The sequence below is a fragment of the Thunnus maccoyii genome, chromosome 3 (assembly GCF_910596095.1).
Source record: "Thunnus maccoyii chromosome 3, fThuMac1.1, whole genome shotgun sequence".
Lineage (NCBI taxonomy): Eukaryota > Metazoa > Chordata > Actinopteri > Scombriformes > Scombridae > Thunnus > Thunnus maccoyii.
The window spans coordinates 18,397,665-18,415,471 of record NC_056535.1 but is presented as its reverse complement, the minus strand read 5'-3'; the positions used below and the strand labels follow the sequence as shown (position 1 = coordinate 18,415,471).

At 38.8% G+C, this 17,807-nt stretch overlaps 1 protein-coding gene across 1 annotated transcript; it reads left to right on the top strand.

Moving 5' to 3' along the window:
* Positions 1-6,672: 6,672 nt before the first annotated feature.
* On the top strand, positions 6,673-17,303 carry LOC121893746 (myosin heavy chain, fast skeletal muscle-like). Its single transcript, XM_042405734.1, has 39 exons — positions 6,673-6,876; positions 7,196-7,339; positions 7,432-7,588; positions 7,813-7,840; positions 8,050-8,161; positions 8,315-8,407; positions 8,487-8,550; positions 8,646-8,744; positions 8,833-8,936; positions 9,045-9,183; positions 9,285-9,403; positions 9,520-9,669; positions 9,779-9,949; positions 10,043-10,349; positions 10,440-10,513; positions 10,620-10,707; positions 10,818-10,935; positions 11,018-11,141; positions 11,244-11,380; positions 11,515-11,770; positions 11,876-12,118; positions 12,332-12,508; positions 12,592-12,737; positions 12,839-12,929; positions 13,013-13,402; positions 13,488-13,614; positions 13,853-13,971; positions 14,066-14,262; positions 14,349-14,532; positions 14,617-14,782; positions 14,976-15,100; positions 15,457-15,765; positions 15,856-16,059; positions 16,138-16,263; positions 16,340-16,510; positions 16,593-16,697; positions 16,794-16,889; positions 17,012-17,143; positions 17,264-17,303. The coding sequence occupies exons 1-39, from the start codon at positions 6,673-6,675 to the stop codon at positions 17,282-17,284; spliced, it is 5,817 nt and encodes a 1,938-aa protein (XP_042261668.1). The 3' UTR covers positions 17,285-17,303.
* The last annotated feature ends 504 nt before the right edge of the window (positions 17,304-17,807 follow it).

Below are 17,807 nucleotides of genomic sequence, written 5' to 3'. Positions count from 1 at the left end.
AGTGTGTAACATGAAATAAAATGGCAAGCAATTACCATTCAAAAATTCTCTTTTAATGGTGTTTTTTTGCTGTTACAGTATGTTTGTTTCAATAATCTCCAAGTGTTATATGTAGACGACTAGCTTTACACAAACATTGCAATTAACTAAAATAGGTCTCCTGTCCAAACATAAGGATGACATTCTTTCACTTAATGCAAGTAGACAGACACTTTAAAGCAAATAAGATCATGTCTCAACTCTGGGGACTGTTCTGAAAATCCCTCTGGATTATTTAGATGATACTTTTTTGTGTTTCACCAATTAAATGTAGAGATTTCTTTATTAAAGCCAATAATTAAAAAAAATATATTTGAAAATGTTTTGTGACAAAATCATGATTATGCACTATAAAGTATGACTCAAGACAGTTATTTAAAACTCTTTAATGCATCAGAAATCTGACAAATAACCTACATTTATCAGAACATAAATCTAATAGTTAATTGTAGCAGTGGAATTAAATGGTGATTTTGAGAAGTGTAATTTATATCCAAATGTCTACTGTGTGGTTCAAACGTTCAAAATAACCTGCTCAACTGTTGCCTGTTATCACGTAAAAAGTTCTCTAGGTTACAATAACTGCAAATCTTTCACTTGTGGTGATAATGTTACTCACAGTCTAGTGACCTTACAGTTTTTCTATGTGCTTCAAACATATGTTGCACTATGTCAAGTTGGGGTCCTGTGATCAAGTGTGACAGATTAGTGAACGACAACACATACTGATACTATTCTTGCTGCTTATGTAACTGTAAGTTAAAATGTACTTTAAACAAATTCACTGGCTACTAATTTAGCTTTTTAGAATAAAAATGCAAGTAAATATAAAGAAATTGCAGCATTTTTCATTTCACTAAATAGCCGATAATGAAAATACAACCTTGTCTGGGCAATAATCTTCCTTTAAAATGAATTTAACTTGGTGTGCATCACAAGCACAAGAATAATATTTTTTAATATAATATTTTACGAAAAAGGTTAAAAAAAAAAAAAAAGGATCAATAATCATATTCTAATAGATTTAATTGGCAGATGTTTAAAATATTAACATTTATTTTAATTATACAGTTATTTCACTCTTCTAAGCTCTTCCACCGTTGTGTGATCATCATTAGAAATGAAGGAACACAAATGGTTCAGTTACTTTATTACATTTTACACTACAGTTTTACATACATTGTATTTTTATATAATCATTCGATGTATTTTCATTTCTGTTTGAGATCTTTGAGACCAAGACTTGTCGAACAATCATAAAAGTGACAAATTGTGCAAAAGTGGTTGATTATTATTATCTTATAGTCTTATTACCACACTCCTTTAAAATTGTGTTCATACATCCAATATCAAACATATCAGCTTAGTGTTAGAAGTTGTTGCTGCAGAAAGCTGATACAGTAAGATTTGACTTACAGAAGATAAACACAATAGAAATCTGGAAACTATAGAATTAAATTGACATAAGAATCAGTGAAACTGTTTATTATTACAGTTATATTTACTTCTAACACTGGACTCACAGTTATGAACACCTCTGCCCTTTTGTCAAACTTGAGACTTAAGACCACCAAGTGAGTGTTTTATATCAAAGGTTGTTCCACAATAAGACTTGAGGCAGTGACAAATGGCTGAGCTTGAGAGCATTGCTGAGGAGACAGCTATATTTGTATTTCCTTGAAATAAGCACACATGGGAGCATAAGAGATCAAGTATCACATTTTTATTGAATATATTGGCCTATTTTGTAGGGTGTGAAGTCCTCAGTATTTAGCTCCTAATGCCCTCTCCACATCTTTCCCACTTCAGTGTCATCTTTCAACAAGGAAAGAATGCAAACTACCACACATCATATAACATGATCCCCTTCTTGCCGCGTATGGGGGACAAACACTTGACTTAGGGGAAGGTCAAGCTACAAGCCTGGCCTTGTCTTCAGTTCATCTGTCAGGACACACAGTACAACAAGACCATTTAAAGAAAGGGTTTAAAAATACATCCGCACCCTTGAGACAACACAAGTGCCGGTCTCGAAAAACCTGGAGACAGAAATCTAATCACCTGTTCGCTGCAGATTCCGCGTCAGACAATAGACCCGTAAAAGACGGTTATAGAGTTGACTTTTCTACAGGCAAATAAACCATGACACTTGATGAAGCACATTGTTCACGGCTTCTGCAGCTACCGGCCATCTCGTACGAGCTGTAGGTCAGTGGCTCTCAAACATTTTCACCCCACTTTGAGAACAAGTGCTGTAGGTGTTATAATAAGACCAAAAACATCCACAATGTCACAATTGACATGTCAACAGTGACCGTTCAGCCTAAAGATGAAGCTGTCCTTCTCTTTTAACCTTTGACCTTCCGCAGCACTGAGGGGAGACAGGTGGGTCATCGTCTGATCCCACTCATTGACTGGTTATACTGTCAGAAATGCAGAGACGCAATCTGATATGGTGGGAAATATGATGGGTGAAAGTAATAAAAAGTGTTACTTACAGAAATGCAAAAGGAATGCAAAATAGTAATGATAAAGTAAGTAAGGATAAAAAAAATAAAGTGATTCCTTTATCAGCTCTTGTTGTTATTTCTCCAAATCATTTATCAGTAGATATTTGAAGTTTTGTAGTTTATAAAGCATGATGAAAATGTGAAAATAAAATTATAAATTTTAGGTGACTCAAACAAGAGCTGATCTCAACTTTACCTTCATCATTTGTGCTTCTAAAAGTTTTTTTCCATTTAATTTGAGTCATTTTTGTTACTTCTGCTGTTAAAACTGAATTTCAATTAAAATCTGAGGAGATTTGTTGGTGGCTGTTGGTTGTAGTTTCACAAAATTTAGTCACATTAAACAACAAGTTAAATAAATATTACAATAAATATAAAATATCTCAATAGCAAACAAACCTCAAGTTGATTAACTACAAATTGTTTTAAATTCTGTAAACTATAAATTCATATGCAGTTTGTTCACATCTTAATTTTGTTACCTTTTTATTACAACTAATATCAAAACAATTAAACAACCAAATCAAAGTTCAGATGCTGTAATAAGCTTATTTACATCATTATGTTTGTAAAAACTGGTGTTTTAGGATCAGTTGAAAAACACAAAATGCAGATTTTATGTTTGAAAATAAATTCATACAGATAATAACGATACACATTAACCTTTAGAAATGTCCCTCTGGCAATATTTAGATAACTTTTTATGGCCCTGATAATGTGATGATGTGTGATAATGTCAGATGTTTGATACTCAAGGAGGGTTGAATTGCGTCCAAGTAGACTTGTTTGAAGATACTTGAAGACGTTTCGCCTCTCATCAACGGGGCTTCTTCAGTTCTAACTGACTGGTGGGGACCGGGTATTTAATTTCTGTGGGGTCGTTATAAAGGTCATTGAGTTAGAACTGAAGAAGCCCCTTGGATGAGAGGCGAAACATCTTCAAGTATCTTCAGCTAAGTCCAGTTTTACTCGATTCAAACCTCCTTGGATAAACATGACCTGGATGACTGAGCATCTTCACAGACATCAGATGTTTGAGGCAGTCCCTAGAAAGCTGAAGACCTCTGACCTCTGCTTGAGCATAGTTTTAGGAGGGAAACGTCTGTCAGCGATCTGAGCTTTAGAATTATCACACCCTCAAAAAACCACAACAAAACTCCAACATCTGAGCCAGCCGGTCTCTGTGCACACAAAAGTGACATTTTGTAAGTTTGGAATCAGCTTTCAGGGCCAACAGTGGTGGGTCAGAGCTTGTTAAATCACGCTCTGCTCTGTGTTGGCACTGATGGAAACCTGACACTTCTGTCTTCCAGACAGCTCACTAAAGGTCATGTACACTGACATCAGAGGTCAGACAGTATAGACATGGCAAAAACCATGTACTCAAGTTCAAGTTCAAGTTTATTTGTATGTCATCATTTCATACAAGTGCAAGTGTTTTACAAAACATTTAAACACATAAACAAAACCTACAAAAACAGAAAAGAAGGAAAGAAGAGTAAAAGATCACAAAACTAAAAACAGCAGAGAGACACAATGTCAACCCCAACATAAGAACAGTAACAGACTGTAGACTTGTTGGAAAGTAATATGTTTAAAAATAGACTGAGGACCCTTACAATCATCACCTGTCTGTTCCTTCATGCCTAAACTATTCCACAGTAATTGCTAAAATTCTTTGAGATAATGAGCTATTAGTCACAGGACTGCTGTTCTTAGACAAATTTAAATAAAAAACATGGTAAAATCAGAGAGTTTAAACTTTCTTGCAACTGCCTAAAAGTGTACTCAATCAACATGACATTTGTAATGATTTAAGGCAGACAAATGTGTTACATGTATCATGTGATATTTGTCTAACTCAAAAAGGTGTGTGAGTGATGTTGACACTCTAGTGACATTTGTAATCTTAGCACATGAACTCAAATATAGGCAGTGCTCCAATATTTTCACCACTAGTTGTTATGATTAGATAATTAAATACTTTGAATGTCATTTTTGTTACTCAAGGTGGTGTAGTGATTATTTTTTTAGGGATTTCATGCTTAGTTTTTTGCATAATTCTTCCTCAAATAAATATATTATAAAACAGTCAGATGCTGTGATGTTCTTATTTGCAGTAATGGCAGAAATGTTCATATGATGTGGTCACGTTAGACGTAACAATGCATGAAGTGCTTGATTTATGATGGAATTTTGTATAAAAACGAACTTCAAGGCAACTTTTTCATAGGATGCAGTTATCTTGTTTTTCTGTATACATGAATATCAACTGGATGCACGAATATAAGAACAGAGGAAATTAAAGAGCTATAAATATGAATATTGTTACACTTTCTATTGTCCTTCCTCCCTACAGAACAAATCTAATTAAGTGTGGGATTTCATAAAAACGCGGACCTCGGCAAGCGTCTCTGCTATCATAAGGTATCATCATTTTCACAAGTTCTTAGATTAGCAACAGTAAGGCCTAATTTTGCTCCTTTGTCACAGGAAAGACTTGCAAGGCTTCTGCAACAGAATACCAGTGACATATGAGAGCTTCTCCACGGCTAAAGTAGGATCCTCTGCAGTGCCAAGGTGCATTAAGGAGATTACTGTAAAGACCAAAACAATGTCTGAACTTCAGAAACCGATACGCCTGCCAGAACAATGTTTAGACAAGGTTAAAAAATGCGGCATTATAAGTGTCTTGATCTATTTATACCCTTTTAAATTCAGTCTTCAGTTTAACAGTCTATTGTGTGGCACCATAGTTTACAATGAGACGTGTTTTATGTGTTCTCTCTAAAGACATCATTGTTTCTATTTAAAACAATTGATTCAAAGAGAATACAATTCTAATGTGCGTCTGGGGAAAACATCACATCAACACTCAGTTCATGTATGTTTTAGTTGGTAAAGCTCGATTAATCTGGTGATGACAGCAAAAGGGAGAGCTGGACATTTATTCTCACTAATTAACAGTAATCACTTTGTCATTCAAAGAACAGTCTATGCATTTATTTCCAATTTAAATTCTTATCATTGCATTAAATTTGCCACTGCAAACTGATGATTGTGAAAGTTAAAGACATAGAAGTTTCATCTGTTTGTGATAAAAAGTGATAAAAAGATGAGAAGGATCAGATCAGAGGCAAAAATACATGAGCAAAGAGCATAAAACTACATGACCAAATAAAGAAAGCCACTACTGCTGAGTGAACACTGATCTCTCTATATAAGAAGGAGGGCTAGACGCCCCCAAGGACTGACAGGCGACGAGTCAAGGTGAGTGACTTACAGTCTTTTATTAGAATGAGGAAAGCCAGCAGCTTAATGAACAATGCAGGGCATGACCACTTATTCTCAGACACTAGAAAGTTAATGCAGAACTGTTGTGTTTATGCCAGGACTTCAGCATACAGCAAGTTCATTTTTAATACAGAATAGTTTAATTACAGTCATTATACATTTAAAGTATTTGTGTTTCTTTCTTCAGAATCCTCATCAGACCATCATTATCTGTTTTGCTGGGGGAGGGAAGAAGGTAAGTTATTTCTTTTTCTACTTTTCTACTGCAAACTGTCTGAAGACGTTTTCAATCAATATCTCAGTACATGTGCGAACACTTTTTAAAACCTTGACATCTTAATTTAACTTTTGTCGTATGTATGATGATTAAAACGTTAATTAACATAGTCAATTATGTGCATCACACTCAATGAATGGAGTCTTTAAATAAGTAAAGTGAAACTATTATTATTTTGTGTGTTGTTTATGTTATTGTGTTGTGTTTTTTCTTATTAACACTAAATGTGTAACACTTAATAACAAAGAGGTTGTATCATAATAAAGATAATATACCATTACTGGAAAATGAAAAGATGATGCTGTTCTGTCACAAACTGTAAATGTAGCTTATGTTTGTCACTTTTTCATTTCACTTTGAATACACATAACTAAGATCTAATGATGTCCATTTTTCTGTGTTCTTCATTTGTGTCTAACAATCAGAAGCAAATTAACACATACACACATCCCCTTTGTTCATTAGTAAGGTACCATCATAAGTGAAGATAAAATTGTGACAGAAATATATGACGGCTGTCTTATTTTAACTTACTTGCAGTAAAGGGTCATCATGAGTGGGGACGCAGACATGGAGTGTTTTGGCCCAGCGGCTATTTACCTCCGGAAGCCAGAAAAAGAGAGAATTGAAGCTCAAAACACTCCCTTTGATGCCAAAACAGCTTACTTTGTGACTGAACCCAACGAGATGTACCTGAAGGGGAAACTCGTGAAGAGAGAAGGCGGCAAAGCCACCGTAGACACTCTCTGTGGAAAGGTGAGAGCGGTGGCAATGAATTTAAAAAGTAATGCAGCTTGTCATAGGAATGCATTTGGTTCACATCATTTTAAAATTCACAAATGTTTGTCAGCGTACATCTGGTCCTGATCTTTGTATGTAGAACTGTGTTCTCTGATTTGTTAAAAATTAGATTAAGTGCATGTCTTGTGATTGGGCAGCACATATTCAGCACATAATTTCTCTGTAATCAACTCTCAAAGGGAAATGTAAACACTGATTCTTGAGTGCCATGAATAGTGACCATGTTATAACTTAACTGTTCCTCTTTTCTGTCCCTTTTCCATCTCTGTGGCAGTCTATCACTGTAAAAGAAACTGAAGTCTTCCCCATGAACCCTCCAAAGTTCGATAAGATTGAGGACATGGCCATGATGACCCACCTCAGTGAGCCTGCTGTGCTGTATAACCTCAAAGAGCGCTATGCAGCATGGATGATCTACGTGAGTCTGACCTGATTAACACATAAATAGCTGAAACTTATTAGCACTCCAGGGGAGATGTGTGTCAGTAACAATCCTCTCTGTCTTAACAGACCTACTCTGGGTTGTTCTGCGTCACTGTGAACCCCTACAAATGGCTCCCAGTGTACGACTCAGTGGTCGTATCAGGATACAGAGGCAAAAAGAGGATTGAGGCACCACCCCACATCTTCTCCATCTCTGATAACGCCTATCAGTTCATGCTCACCGGTACGTAAGAAGTGTGCCAATAGGGAGCAGCAATCACAGCGTCTTTGAAAATGAACTTTTAAGATTATCCTTTGCACATGTGAGAACATACTGTGTAGTTAACAGAAACCCTTTTTAAAAATATGAAATAACTTAGAGGATGGTATTACTCCACATTATTGAAACATATTTTGGCAATACCAATAAGGTAAATAATCTTAAAATATGTTTTCCTCTTTTTACAGACCGTGAAAACCAGTCTATCCTTATCACGTATGTATGCCTCTTTTACACTGTTTTATAAATGTTTCACCCAACACACAGTGAGCCTGCAATTAATGTAACTGCATGTAGAAGGAAGGTTTTCAGCACTTTTTTTCACATAAACTCAGCATGAACTGCACCATTGGTCTGAGCAGTTCTTTCTTTGTTTACCTAAAACAAGTAGATTTAGGTGCTAATTGACTTCTTTATGCTTCAAGTGGAGAATCTGGTGCAGGAAAGACTGTCAACACCAAACGTGTCATCCAGTATTTTGCCACAATCGCAGTGGCTGGAGGAAAGAAAACTGAACAAGCTGCAGGCAAAATGCAGGTATAAGAACACATCCTTTCGTAAATGTCAGCACAACAGCAAAAATCCTTTAATATATATAATATTACTGAAAAGAATCAACTTAAGTTGTGTAATGTGATCTGCTGGTTAGCCACACTGAATGTTTGAATCTGACTTGCTTCCTTAATAAAGGGGTCGCTGGAGGATCAAATCATTGCTGCCAATCCCTTGCTGGAGGCTTATGGTAATGCCAAGACTGTGAGGAATGACAACTCATCCCGCTTTGTAAGTGTTTGTTAATCTTTTTAAACAATATCAGAGTGCAAGAAGTTATAATTCTGATTCACAGTCTTCTTCTAAATAGGGTAAATTCATCAGAATCCATTTCGGAACAAGTGGGAAGCTGGCCTCAGCAGACATTGAAACATGTAAGTCTAGAAATGATAAAGCACATACATCAGTTTATATCTTCACCTCATTGAACAGAACTTACGGGTCTCTAACTGTAACAATCGATCGGCAGATCTGCTGGAGAAGTCTCGAGTTACGTTCCAGCTGTCTGCTGAGAGGAGCTACCATATCTTCTATCAGCTCATGACAGGCCACAAACCCGAACTGCTGGGTAGGACTTTTTGACTTTTTAAAGTCATTACCTGCCATATATTGTATGGTTACCTGCAATAATTAATCACACATTTTCTTTTTCTCAGAGGCTCTCCTCATCACCACCAATCCTTACGACTATCACATGATCAGTCAGGGTGAAATCACTGTTAAGAGTATCAATGACGTTGAGGAATTTATCGCCACTGATGTAAGAAGATGATAAAATCCATACCATCATATAAAACTGTGTGAATTTGTGAATGTTTTCATTTGCTCCTTGAAAGCAGACTCCTCTCTTTTCTTTAAATACCCGCAGACTGCCATTGACATCCTGGGCTTTAATGCAGACGAGAAGATAGGCATGTACAAGCTGACCGGAGCTGTGGTGCATCATGGAAACATGAAGTTCAAGCAGAAGCAGCGTGAAGAGCAGGCTGAGCCTGATGGCACTGAGGGTGTGTTGTTCTTTTGAACACTATCCAACAGTCATGAAACAAATTCTTTTGCGTTTTCTAGTGAGTGAAAATCTCATCGGTTCCTTTTCTCTTCTTTTCAGTTGCTGATAAAATCGCATATCTCATGGGCCTGAACTCAGCTGACCTCCTGAAGGCACTGTGCTACCCGAGGGTGAAAGTCGGAAATGAGTTTGTGACTAAGGGTCAGACAGTCCCACAGGTAAAATGTGCTCATGTAGTCTGATTGTATCATAGCTCCGTAACCCCTGAAACATTTTTTATTGTTTGTTCTTCCAACATCTTTATTAATGTTGTGTCATTCATTTGTATAAACAGGTAAACAACTCTGTCATGGCTCTCTGCAAGTCTGTCTATGAGAAAATGTTCTTGTGGATGGTTGTCAGAATCAACGAGATGTTGGACACAAAACAGCCGAGACAGTTCTTCATCGGTGTCCTGGATATTGCTGGGTTTGAAATTTTTGATGTAAGTGTGTTGCATTTGCATAAAGGACTTTGTTTATCGTTAAAGACGTTACTAGGGATTGTAACAAATTAATATTAAATTGTTTAATTTTTCTCTTTTTAAAAATCAGTTCAACAGCTTGGAGCAGCTGTGCATCAACTTCACCAATGAAAAACTGCAACAGTTTTTCAACCACCACATGTTTGTCCTGGAGCAAGAAGAGTACAAGAAAGAGGGCATTGAGTGGGAGTTCATTGACTTTGGCATGGACTTGGCTGCCTGCATTGAGCTTATTGAGAAGGTACTACAGGAAATATTTTTTATAATGAACACAAAATAATTATCTATATATAGAATGACAAGACAGAATTTCATTTTGTGTTACCATTTACAGCCAATGGGCATCTTCTCCATCCTTGAAGAGGAGTGCATGTTTCCCAAGGCTACAGACACCACCTTCAAGAACAAACTGTATGACCAGCATCTTGGTAAAAACAAGTCCTTTGAGAAGCCAAAGCCAGCCAAAGGCAAAGCTGAGGCTCACTTTTCTTTGGTGCACTATGCTGGCACTGTGGACTACAACATCAGCGGCTGGCTGGACAAGAACAAGGACCCCCTGAACGATTCAGTTGTTCAGCTCTACCAGAAGTCTTCAGTCAAACTGCTGGCCTTCCTGTATGCATCACATGCCTCTGCAGAAGGTACATTCTGCTATCTATCTATCATGAGATATTAAAATTTAAAATGCACTGAATTTATTCACATCAATGCAACTGTCATTCCTCTGACAGCTGAGAGTGGCGGTGGTAAGAAAGGTGGCAAGAAGAAGGGAGGTTCCTTCCAGACTGTGTCTGCATTGTTCAGGGTAAGATGTGACAGAAATAACATAATTTGGCAACAGCGATGCATTTTATTGCTTTTATGTCTATTTTTGTGCTTTTTGCAAATGTAATGTCCTTTAATTTCTTCAGGAGAATTTGGGCAAGCTGATGACGAACTTGAGGAGCACACATCCTCATTTTGTGCGCTGCTTGATTCCCAATGAATCAAAGACACCAGGTATGTACTCTTTGTCTCAATGTTATGGTTAATAAAGTAAAAAAGACCAGATGACAAAGATGAATCATGTGTTTTGACTGTTTTTCAATTAACAAATGATTTTATTAAAGGTCTGATGGAGAACTTCCTGGTCATCCACCAGCTGAGGTGTAACGGTGTGCTGGAAGGTATCAGGATCTGCAGGAAAGGTTTCCCCAGCAGGATCCTCTATGGTGACTTCAAGCAGAGGTAGAAATATTGATAGTTATTGATTAGTGTTTACTTACTTTCAAATTAGTGAGTTCTAACTGAATGAAATCGTTACTCTTAGATACAAAGTATTGAACGCCAGTGTCATCCCAGAGGGTCAGTTTATTGACAACAAGAAGGCCTCAGAGAAACTCCTGGGCTCCATCAATGTGGACCACACTCAGTACAAGTTTGGCCATACCAAGGTAGACACTCCACACACTCCCTTGAAAACACTGCAACAGTTTAAGACAAACTGGTAGAAAGAAGCATCATTGATTAATGACTTAATAATTATTGACTCTCAGGTGTTCTTCAAAGCCGGTCTGCTGGGTACTCTGGAGGAGATGAGAGATGAGAAACTGGCTGAGCTGGTCACAATGACTCAGGCTCTCTCCAGAGGTTACCTCATGAGACGAGAGTTTGTCAAGATGATGGAGAGGAGGTAAAGTGTCTGTTACTGATGTAGTCTGACATTTGCTGCTAGTTAGCAGGTAAACTAACTTCAAACCCTGTTTGTCTGAAATTTAAGATATACAATAAAATGCTCTAACTCACAATTTTCTTTGGTTTTGTCAGAGAGGCCATTTTCGCCATCCAATACAACATCCGCTCATTCATGAATGTCAAAACATGGCCATGGATGAAGCTTTACTTCAAGATTAAGCCTCTGCTGAAGAGTGCAGAGACTGAGAAAGAGATGGCCCAAATGAAAGAGGACTTTGGAAAAACCAAAGACGAGCTAACAAAGGCTCTGGCGAAGAAGAAAGAACTTGAAGAAAAAATGGTTTCTCTGCTGCAGGAGAAGAATGACCTCTTGTTGCAAGTGCAGTCTGTAAGTTGAATCCCCATGCCATGTCCTCCTTTGTGCCTATCCACTAAATGTCCTACATCAAACTGATTTAGCAATGACATGAACCTGCTTGCATTTACTTTTTAGGAAGGAGAAAACCTTATTGATGCAGAGGAGAGGTGTGAGGGGCTCATTAAAGCAAAAATCCAGCTTGAGGCCAAACTCAAAGAGACGACTGAGAGACTGGAGGATGAGGAGGAAATCAATGCTGAGCTGACTGCAAAGAAGCGGAAGCTGGAGGATGAGTGCTCTGAGTTGAAGAAAGACATTGACGACTTGGAGCTGACCCTGGCCAAAGTGGAAAAGGAGAAACATGCCACTGAGAACAAGGTTGGTGTATTATTCACAAGGCCTTGAAGTCCACTCTTTGGAGAACACCAACCTGTACTAAATGATCTTCACAATATTGCCAGTATAGGTTAAAAACTTGGTTGAGGAGATGACTTCTCAAGATGAGACCAAGATCTGTCTTTAACAATACCTTTTTACTTCAGAGTAGATTAAAAACCTCATGTTTACTCAAATTCATATAAACTTTTAAAGGTCAAAAACCTCACAGAGGAGATGGCCTCTCAAGATGAGACCATTGCCAAGTTGACCAAAGAGAAGAAAGCTCTCCAAGAGGCCCATCAGCAGACCCTTGATGATCTTCAGGCAGAGGAGGACAAAGTCAACACTCTGACGAAGGCCAAGACCAAGCTGGAACAGCAAGTGGATGATGTGAGTCACCTGAATTTTAAAGCAAATGTTGACCATGAATGTGCCATACCAAAAGTTTTATTTAACATCCTTATCCTTGATAGCTTGAAGGTTCCCTAGAGCAAGAAAAGAAGCTCCGTATGGATCTTGAGCGAGCTAAAAGAAAGCTGGAAGGAGATCTGAAACTGGCCCAGGAATCTATAATGGATCTGGAGAACGACAAGCAGCAGTCTGATGAGAAAATCAAGAAGTAAGAAATAAAAAAAGCAACCCACAATTCTACAAACAAACAATTCTATAAGAGGATCTACTAAAACACAACTTTAATGCACCGACTTTCATCCTCTCCAGGAAGGACTTTGAGATAAACCAGCTCCTGAGTAAGATTGAGGATGAGCAGACTCTTGGGGTCCAGTTACAGAAAAAGATAAAGGAACTTCAGGTATAATTTGGACAAGTGTCAGTCAAAGTAAAATAACATTTAAATATCTTGAACAATTTTCAGTTAAACCATGTCTGTTTTAGGCTCGTATTGAAGAGCTGGAGGAAGAGATTGAGGCTGAGCGGGCAGCTCGGGCCAAGGTGGAGAAACAGAGGTCTGATCTCTCCAGGGAACTCGAGGAAATCAGTGAGAGACTGGAAGAAGCTGGTGGAGCAACAGCTGCTCAGATTGAGATGAACAAGAAGCGTGAGGCCGAGTTCCAGAAGCTCCGTCGTGATCTTGAAGAGTCCACCCTGCAGCACGAGGCCACCGCTGCAGCTCTCCGCAAGAAGCAGGCTGACAGTGTAGCAGAACTGGGGGAACAGATTGATAACCTTCAGCGGGTCAAACAGAAACTGGAGAAAGAGAAAAGTGAATACAAGATGGAGATTGATGACCTCAGCAGCAACATGGAGTCCATTGCCAAATCAAAGGTGAGAGTGCTATGATTTCATACAGGGAGCAAAAAAAAAAGTTAATATTTTTGTCTTTATACTAATAAATGTTTTCTTTCACCAGGCCAATCTTGAAAAAATGTGCAGGACATTAGAGGATCAACTAAGTGAAATCAAATCCAAAAATGATGAGAATGTTCGTCAACTAAATGACATTAGTGCACAAAAAGCAAGACTTCAGACTGAAAATGGTATGAACATATGATAAATCTGTCCTCAAATCGAATTCTTAATGTCCTCCCATTGTTAATTATGTATCTTGAACAATCCCTGCACTCAAAAACACATTTGAGGTTTTGTTGCACACTAAACACATCAGCATGATACTAATGTGTTTATAATAAGTTGTAATTTTCTTGGTATCATTTTCTAATTTTCTGTTGTCATTTTGTTCGGATGCCCACTGAGTTACTAAATATCTTTGATTAGGTGAATTTGTGCGTCAGATGGAGGAGAAAGAAGCTCTTGTGTCTCAGCTCACAAGAGGGAAGCAGGCTTACACTCAGCAGATTGAGGAGCTGAAGAGGCACATTGAGGAGGAAGTTAAGGTAACAGTATATGAAATCAGCAGGATAATCACAGAGGAAAAGTCCACCAGACGATTGATATCAAATATTAATCAGGTTCTTGTTTGGATGGTAGGCCAAGAACGCCCTGGCTCATGCTGTTCAGTCAGCTCGTCATGACTGCGACCTGCTCAGAGAACAGTATGAGGAGGAGCAGGAGGCCAAGGCTGAGCTGCAGCGTTCAATGTCTAAGGCAAACAGCGAGGTGGCCCAATGGAGAACCAAATACGAGACCGATGCCATTCAGCGCACTGAAGAGCTTGAGGAGGCAAAGTAAGTTATTACAATTTTAGCTTCTTCTACACACTAGTAATGAGTTTAAGGTATCATAAAGTTTGTAAATCAAATGTTCTTAACAGGAAAAAGCTTGCCCAGCGTCTTCAGGATGCAGAGGAATCCATTGAGGCTGTGAACGCAAAATGCGCCTCTCTGGAAAAGACAAAACAGAGACTGCAGGGTGAAGTGGAAGATCTGATGATCGATGTAGAGAGAGCTAATGCTCTCGCTGCTAATCTTGACAAGAAGCAAAGGAACTTTGACAAGGTTAGATATTTTTTCGTGTACACCTGCACTGATGACTGGTAATGTGAGATTCATCTAAAACTAAAATATTTGTTGTTCTTTCAGGTTCTTGCTGAGTGGAAGCAGAAGTATGAGGAAAGCCAGGCGGAGCTGGAAGGATCTCAGAAGGAAGCTCGGTCACTAAGCACTGAGATTTTCAAAATGAAAAACTCCTATGAAGAAGCTCTGGACCAACTGGAGACCCTGAAGAGGGAGAACAAGAACCTGCAACGTAAGACAACGAATCTTGTTTGTGAATTTGTTTTTTTATTTTCCCAAAGTTTCATACTCTAAACACAAAATCAGTTTATCTGAAGTGTCTCCATTACTTAACTACAATGTTTTTTTTTTTTTTTGTTTTTTTTTTTACATTTTTACATTGGTTAATGCTCTAAAATGTATACAATGGTAAACTTTTCCAACAGAGGAGATCTCAGATCTGAGTGAACAGCTTGGAGAGACCGGTAAGACAATTCATGAGCTTGAGAAGGGGAAGAAGACAGTAGAAGGTGAAAAGTCCGAAATCCAAACAGCCCTGGAGGAAGCGGAGGTAAAACTCAGTCATCACATCAATCATTATTTTTTATAGTTATAGTGACAGTAGAACTGCCTTGTCCAAATCATTAAGCCATTGTACAAGTGGAGGATGTAAAGAAAACTGAAACATAACATTTTAGACCAAATTTCATTTAAAAATATGAAGCATGGATATAGAAACCTAAAGTTCTGCTGAAAGAAACTGTTTACTTATTAGCAGAGCTCTAGAGAATAGTTGTGCAAGACTCATCCTGCAAAGGTGTTAGACTTGACACATCAAGAGCTATTTCTCTTCACTGTGACTCAGCCTCCATTTCTGTATTTTTAATGTTCTATGCTTTAGTTGATGAAAGTCACACTTGTTCACAGGCCACCCTGGAGCATGAGGAATCCAAGATTCTCCGTGTTCAGCTCGAACTCACCCAGGTCAAGAGTGAGATCGACAGAAAACTTGCAGAGAAGGATGAGGAGATCGAGCAGATCAAGAGGAACAGTCAGAGAGTGATTGAATCCATGCAGAGCTCTCTGGATTCTGAGGTCAGGAGCAGGAATGATGCCCTGAGAATCAAGAAGAAGATGGAGGGAGACCTCAACGAGATGGAGATCCAGCTGAGCCATGCCAACCGCCAGGCTGCTGAAGCCCAGAAACAGCTGAGAAACGTCCAGGGACAGCTTAAGGTACATCCACTGAAAAGGTTCTGACAGAGCAGCTGAATGTAAGAAAGCAGTTGCTGATGTACAGTATCTTATCATTCTTTTACAATTCAGGATGCCCAGCTTCATCTTGATGAAGCCATAAGAAGCCAGGAAGACATGAAGGAGCAGGTTGCCATGGTGGAGCGCAGGAACAACCTGATGCTGGCTGAGATCGAGGAGCTGAGAGCTGCTCTGGAGCAGACAGAGAGAAGCCGCAAAGTGGCTGAACAGGAGCTGGTTGATGCCAGTGAGCGTGTGGGGCTGCTGCACTCTCAGGTACTCTCAAGGGATGACAAACAAGTTGTTTTTTGGTTCGAACATGTGAAAGTTAATGATTGCTTTTATTTTAAATAGAATACCAGCCTTATCAATACAAAGAAGAAGTTGGAGGCTGACTTCGTCCAGGTCCAAGGTGAAGTGGAAGATGCTGTCCAGGAGGCAAGAAATGCTGAAGAAAAGGCCAAGAAGGCCATCACTGATGTAAGTCGAGGTGATTTAAATATAGCTCTTTACACCTTTGTGGTGTTGTGCTGCAGTCATGGTTATTGTATTTCAGGCTGCCATGATGGCAGAGGAGCTGAAGAAGGAGCAGGACACCAGCGCTCATTTGGAGAGGATGAAGAAGAACCTGGAGGTGACGGTGAAAGACCTGCAGCACCGTCTGGATGAGGCTGAGAATCTGGCCATGAAGGGTGGCAAGAAGCAGCTCCAGAAACTGGAATCTAGGGTAATGATGGATTTGCTCACCAAGCTGATCTCGACTGTTGATTTAACATTCAAATTTAGTAACAGCATTGTTCATGTGACAGGTGCGTGAGCTCGAGGGCGAGGTTGAAGCCGAGCAGAGGAGAGGAGCAGATGCTATCAAAGGTGTTCGTAAATATGAGAGAAGAGTGAAGGAGCTCACCTATCAGGTAGGTAGTTGTTGTTTTTTTATCTATTGCTTGTTACAGTTGTCTGACAGCTGTGTAGATGTATACATTTTAATCATGAATTAATTTTAACTGCAGACTGAAGAGGACAAGAAGAACGTTGCAAGACTTCAGGATCTGGTGGACAAGCTGCAGCTGAAAGTGAAAGCCTACAAGAGACAGTCTGAGGAGGCTGTGAGTACATGCAGACCTGGAAACAGAAACACACAACTTCTCTCTTCTTGTAGCTACCAGACAAGGTAACTCTTCCTACTAGTCTTCATGGATGTTGACTTTATCGTTGAATTACCTCACAGGAGGAGCAGGCCAACACTCACCTGTCCAGGTACAGGAAGGTTCAGCACGAGCTGGAGGAGGCTCAGGAGCGAGCCGACATCGCCGAGTCCCAGGTCAACAAACTGAGGGCAAAGAGTCGGGAAATTGGAAAAGTAAGTAACACACACTTTCTGAAGCATAAAACTCAAGCAGTGAGCTGCTGTGACTGTTTTCTTTTTAATTCAAATGGGATTTTAAATGGCATTCATTCTTTTTTTCTCTCTCCATTTCAGGCAAAAGATGCAGAAGAATAAGCTGAAACCTCTATGAGAGACACAAATGAGAATCATAAAATATGATTGTTCATTGAAATGCTCTCACTAAATGTTGTAGATCTATATTCAATAAATATATGTTGTCAGTCTGCTGCCTTCAAATGTTTCTTTGCACAAAAAAACACTGGGTTCTAGGATTGAAGAAAGAAGTGTAGGTGGGAGTTGTTGACACACTCCAGGACTAAACATTAGATAAGTGTGTTGTGTCATGGGTGAGGGGTTATTGAGTTCAGGTGTGCTGTTGTTGAGTCCAGGATCTGAATCCACAATACAAAATCTGGTCCATGTTTGCCATGTTTTTACACAAGCTGAGAAAAGAAACACTCTTCTTCTGATGACGTTATTTGCTTAATTCTGATATTCAACAACTTGTTCATACTGTGTGAAAATCCAAATGTCCAAAACTGATTTTCACCTTCATCAGATCAGCAAATAGTCAAATTTCAGTCACATGACAGAAACTATGAGTGAATAAGCATCTGAATACAAATATATCAGGATA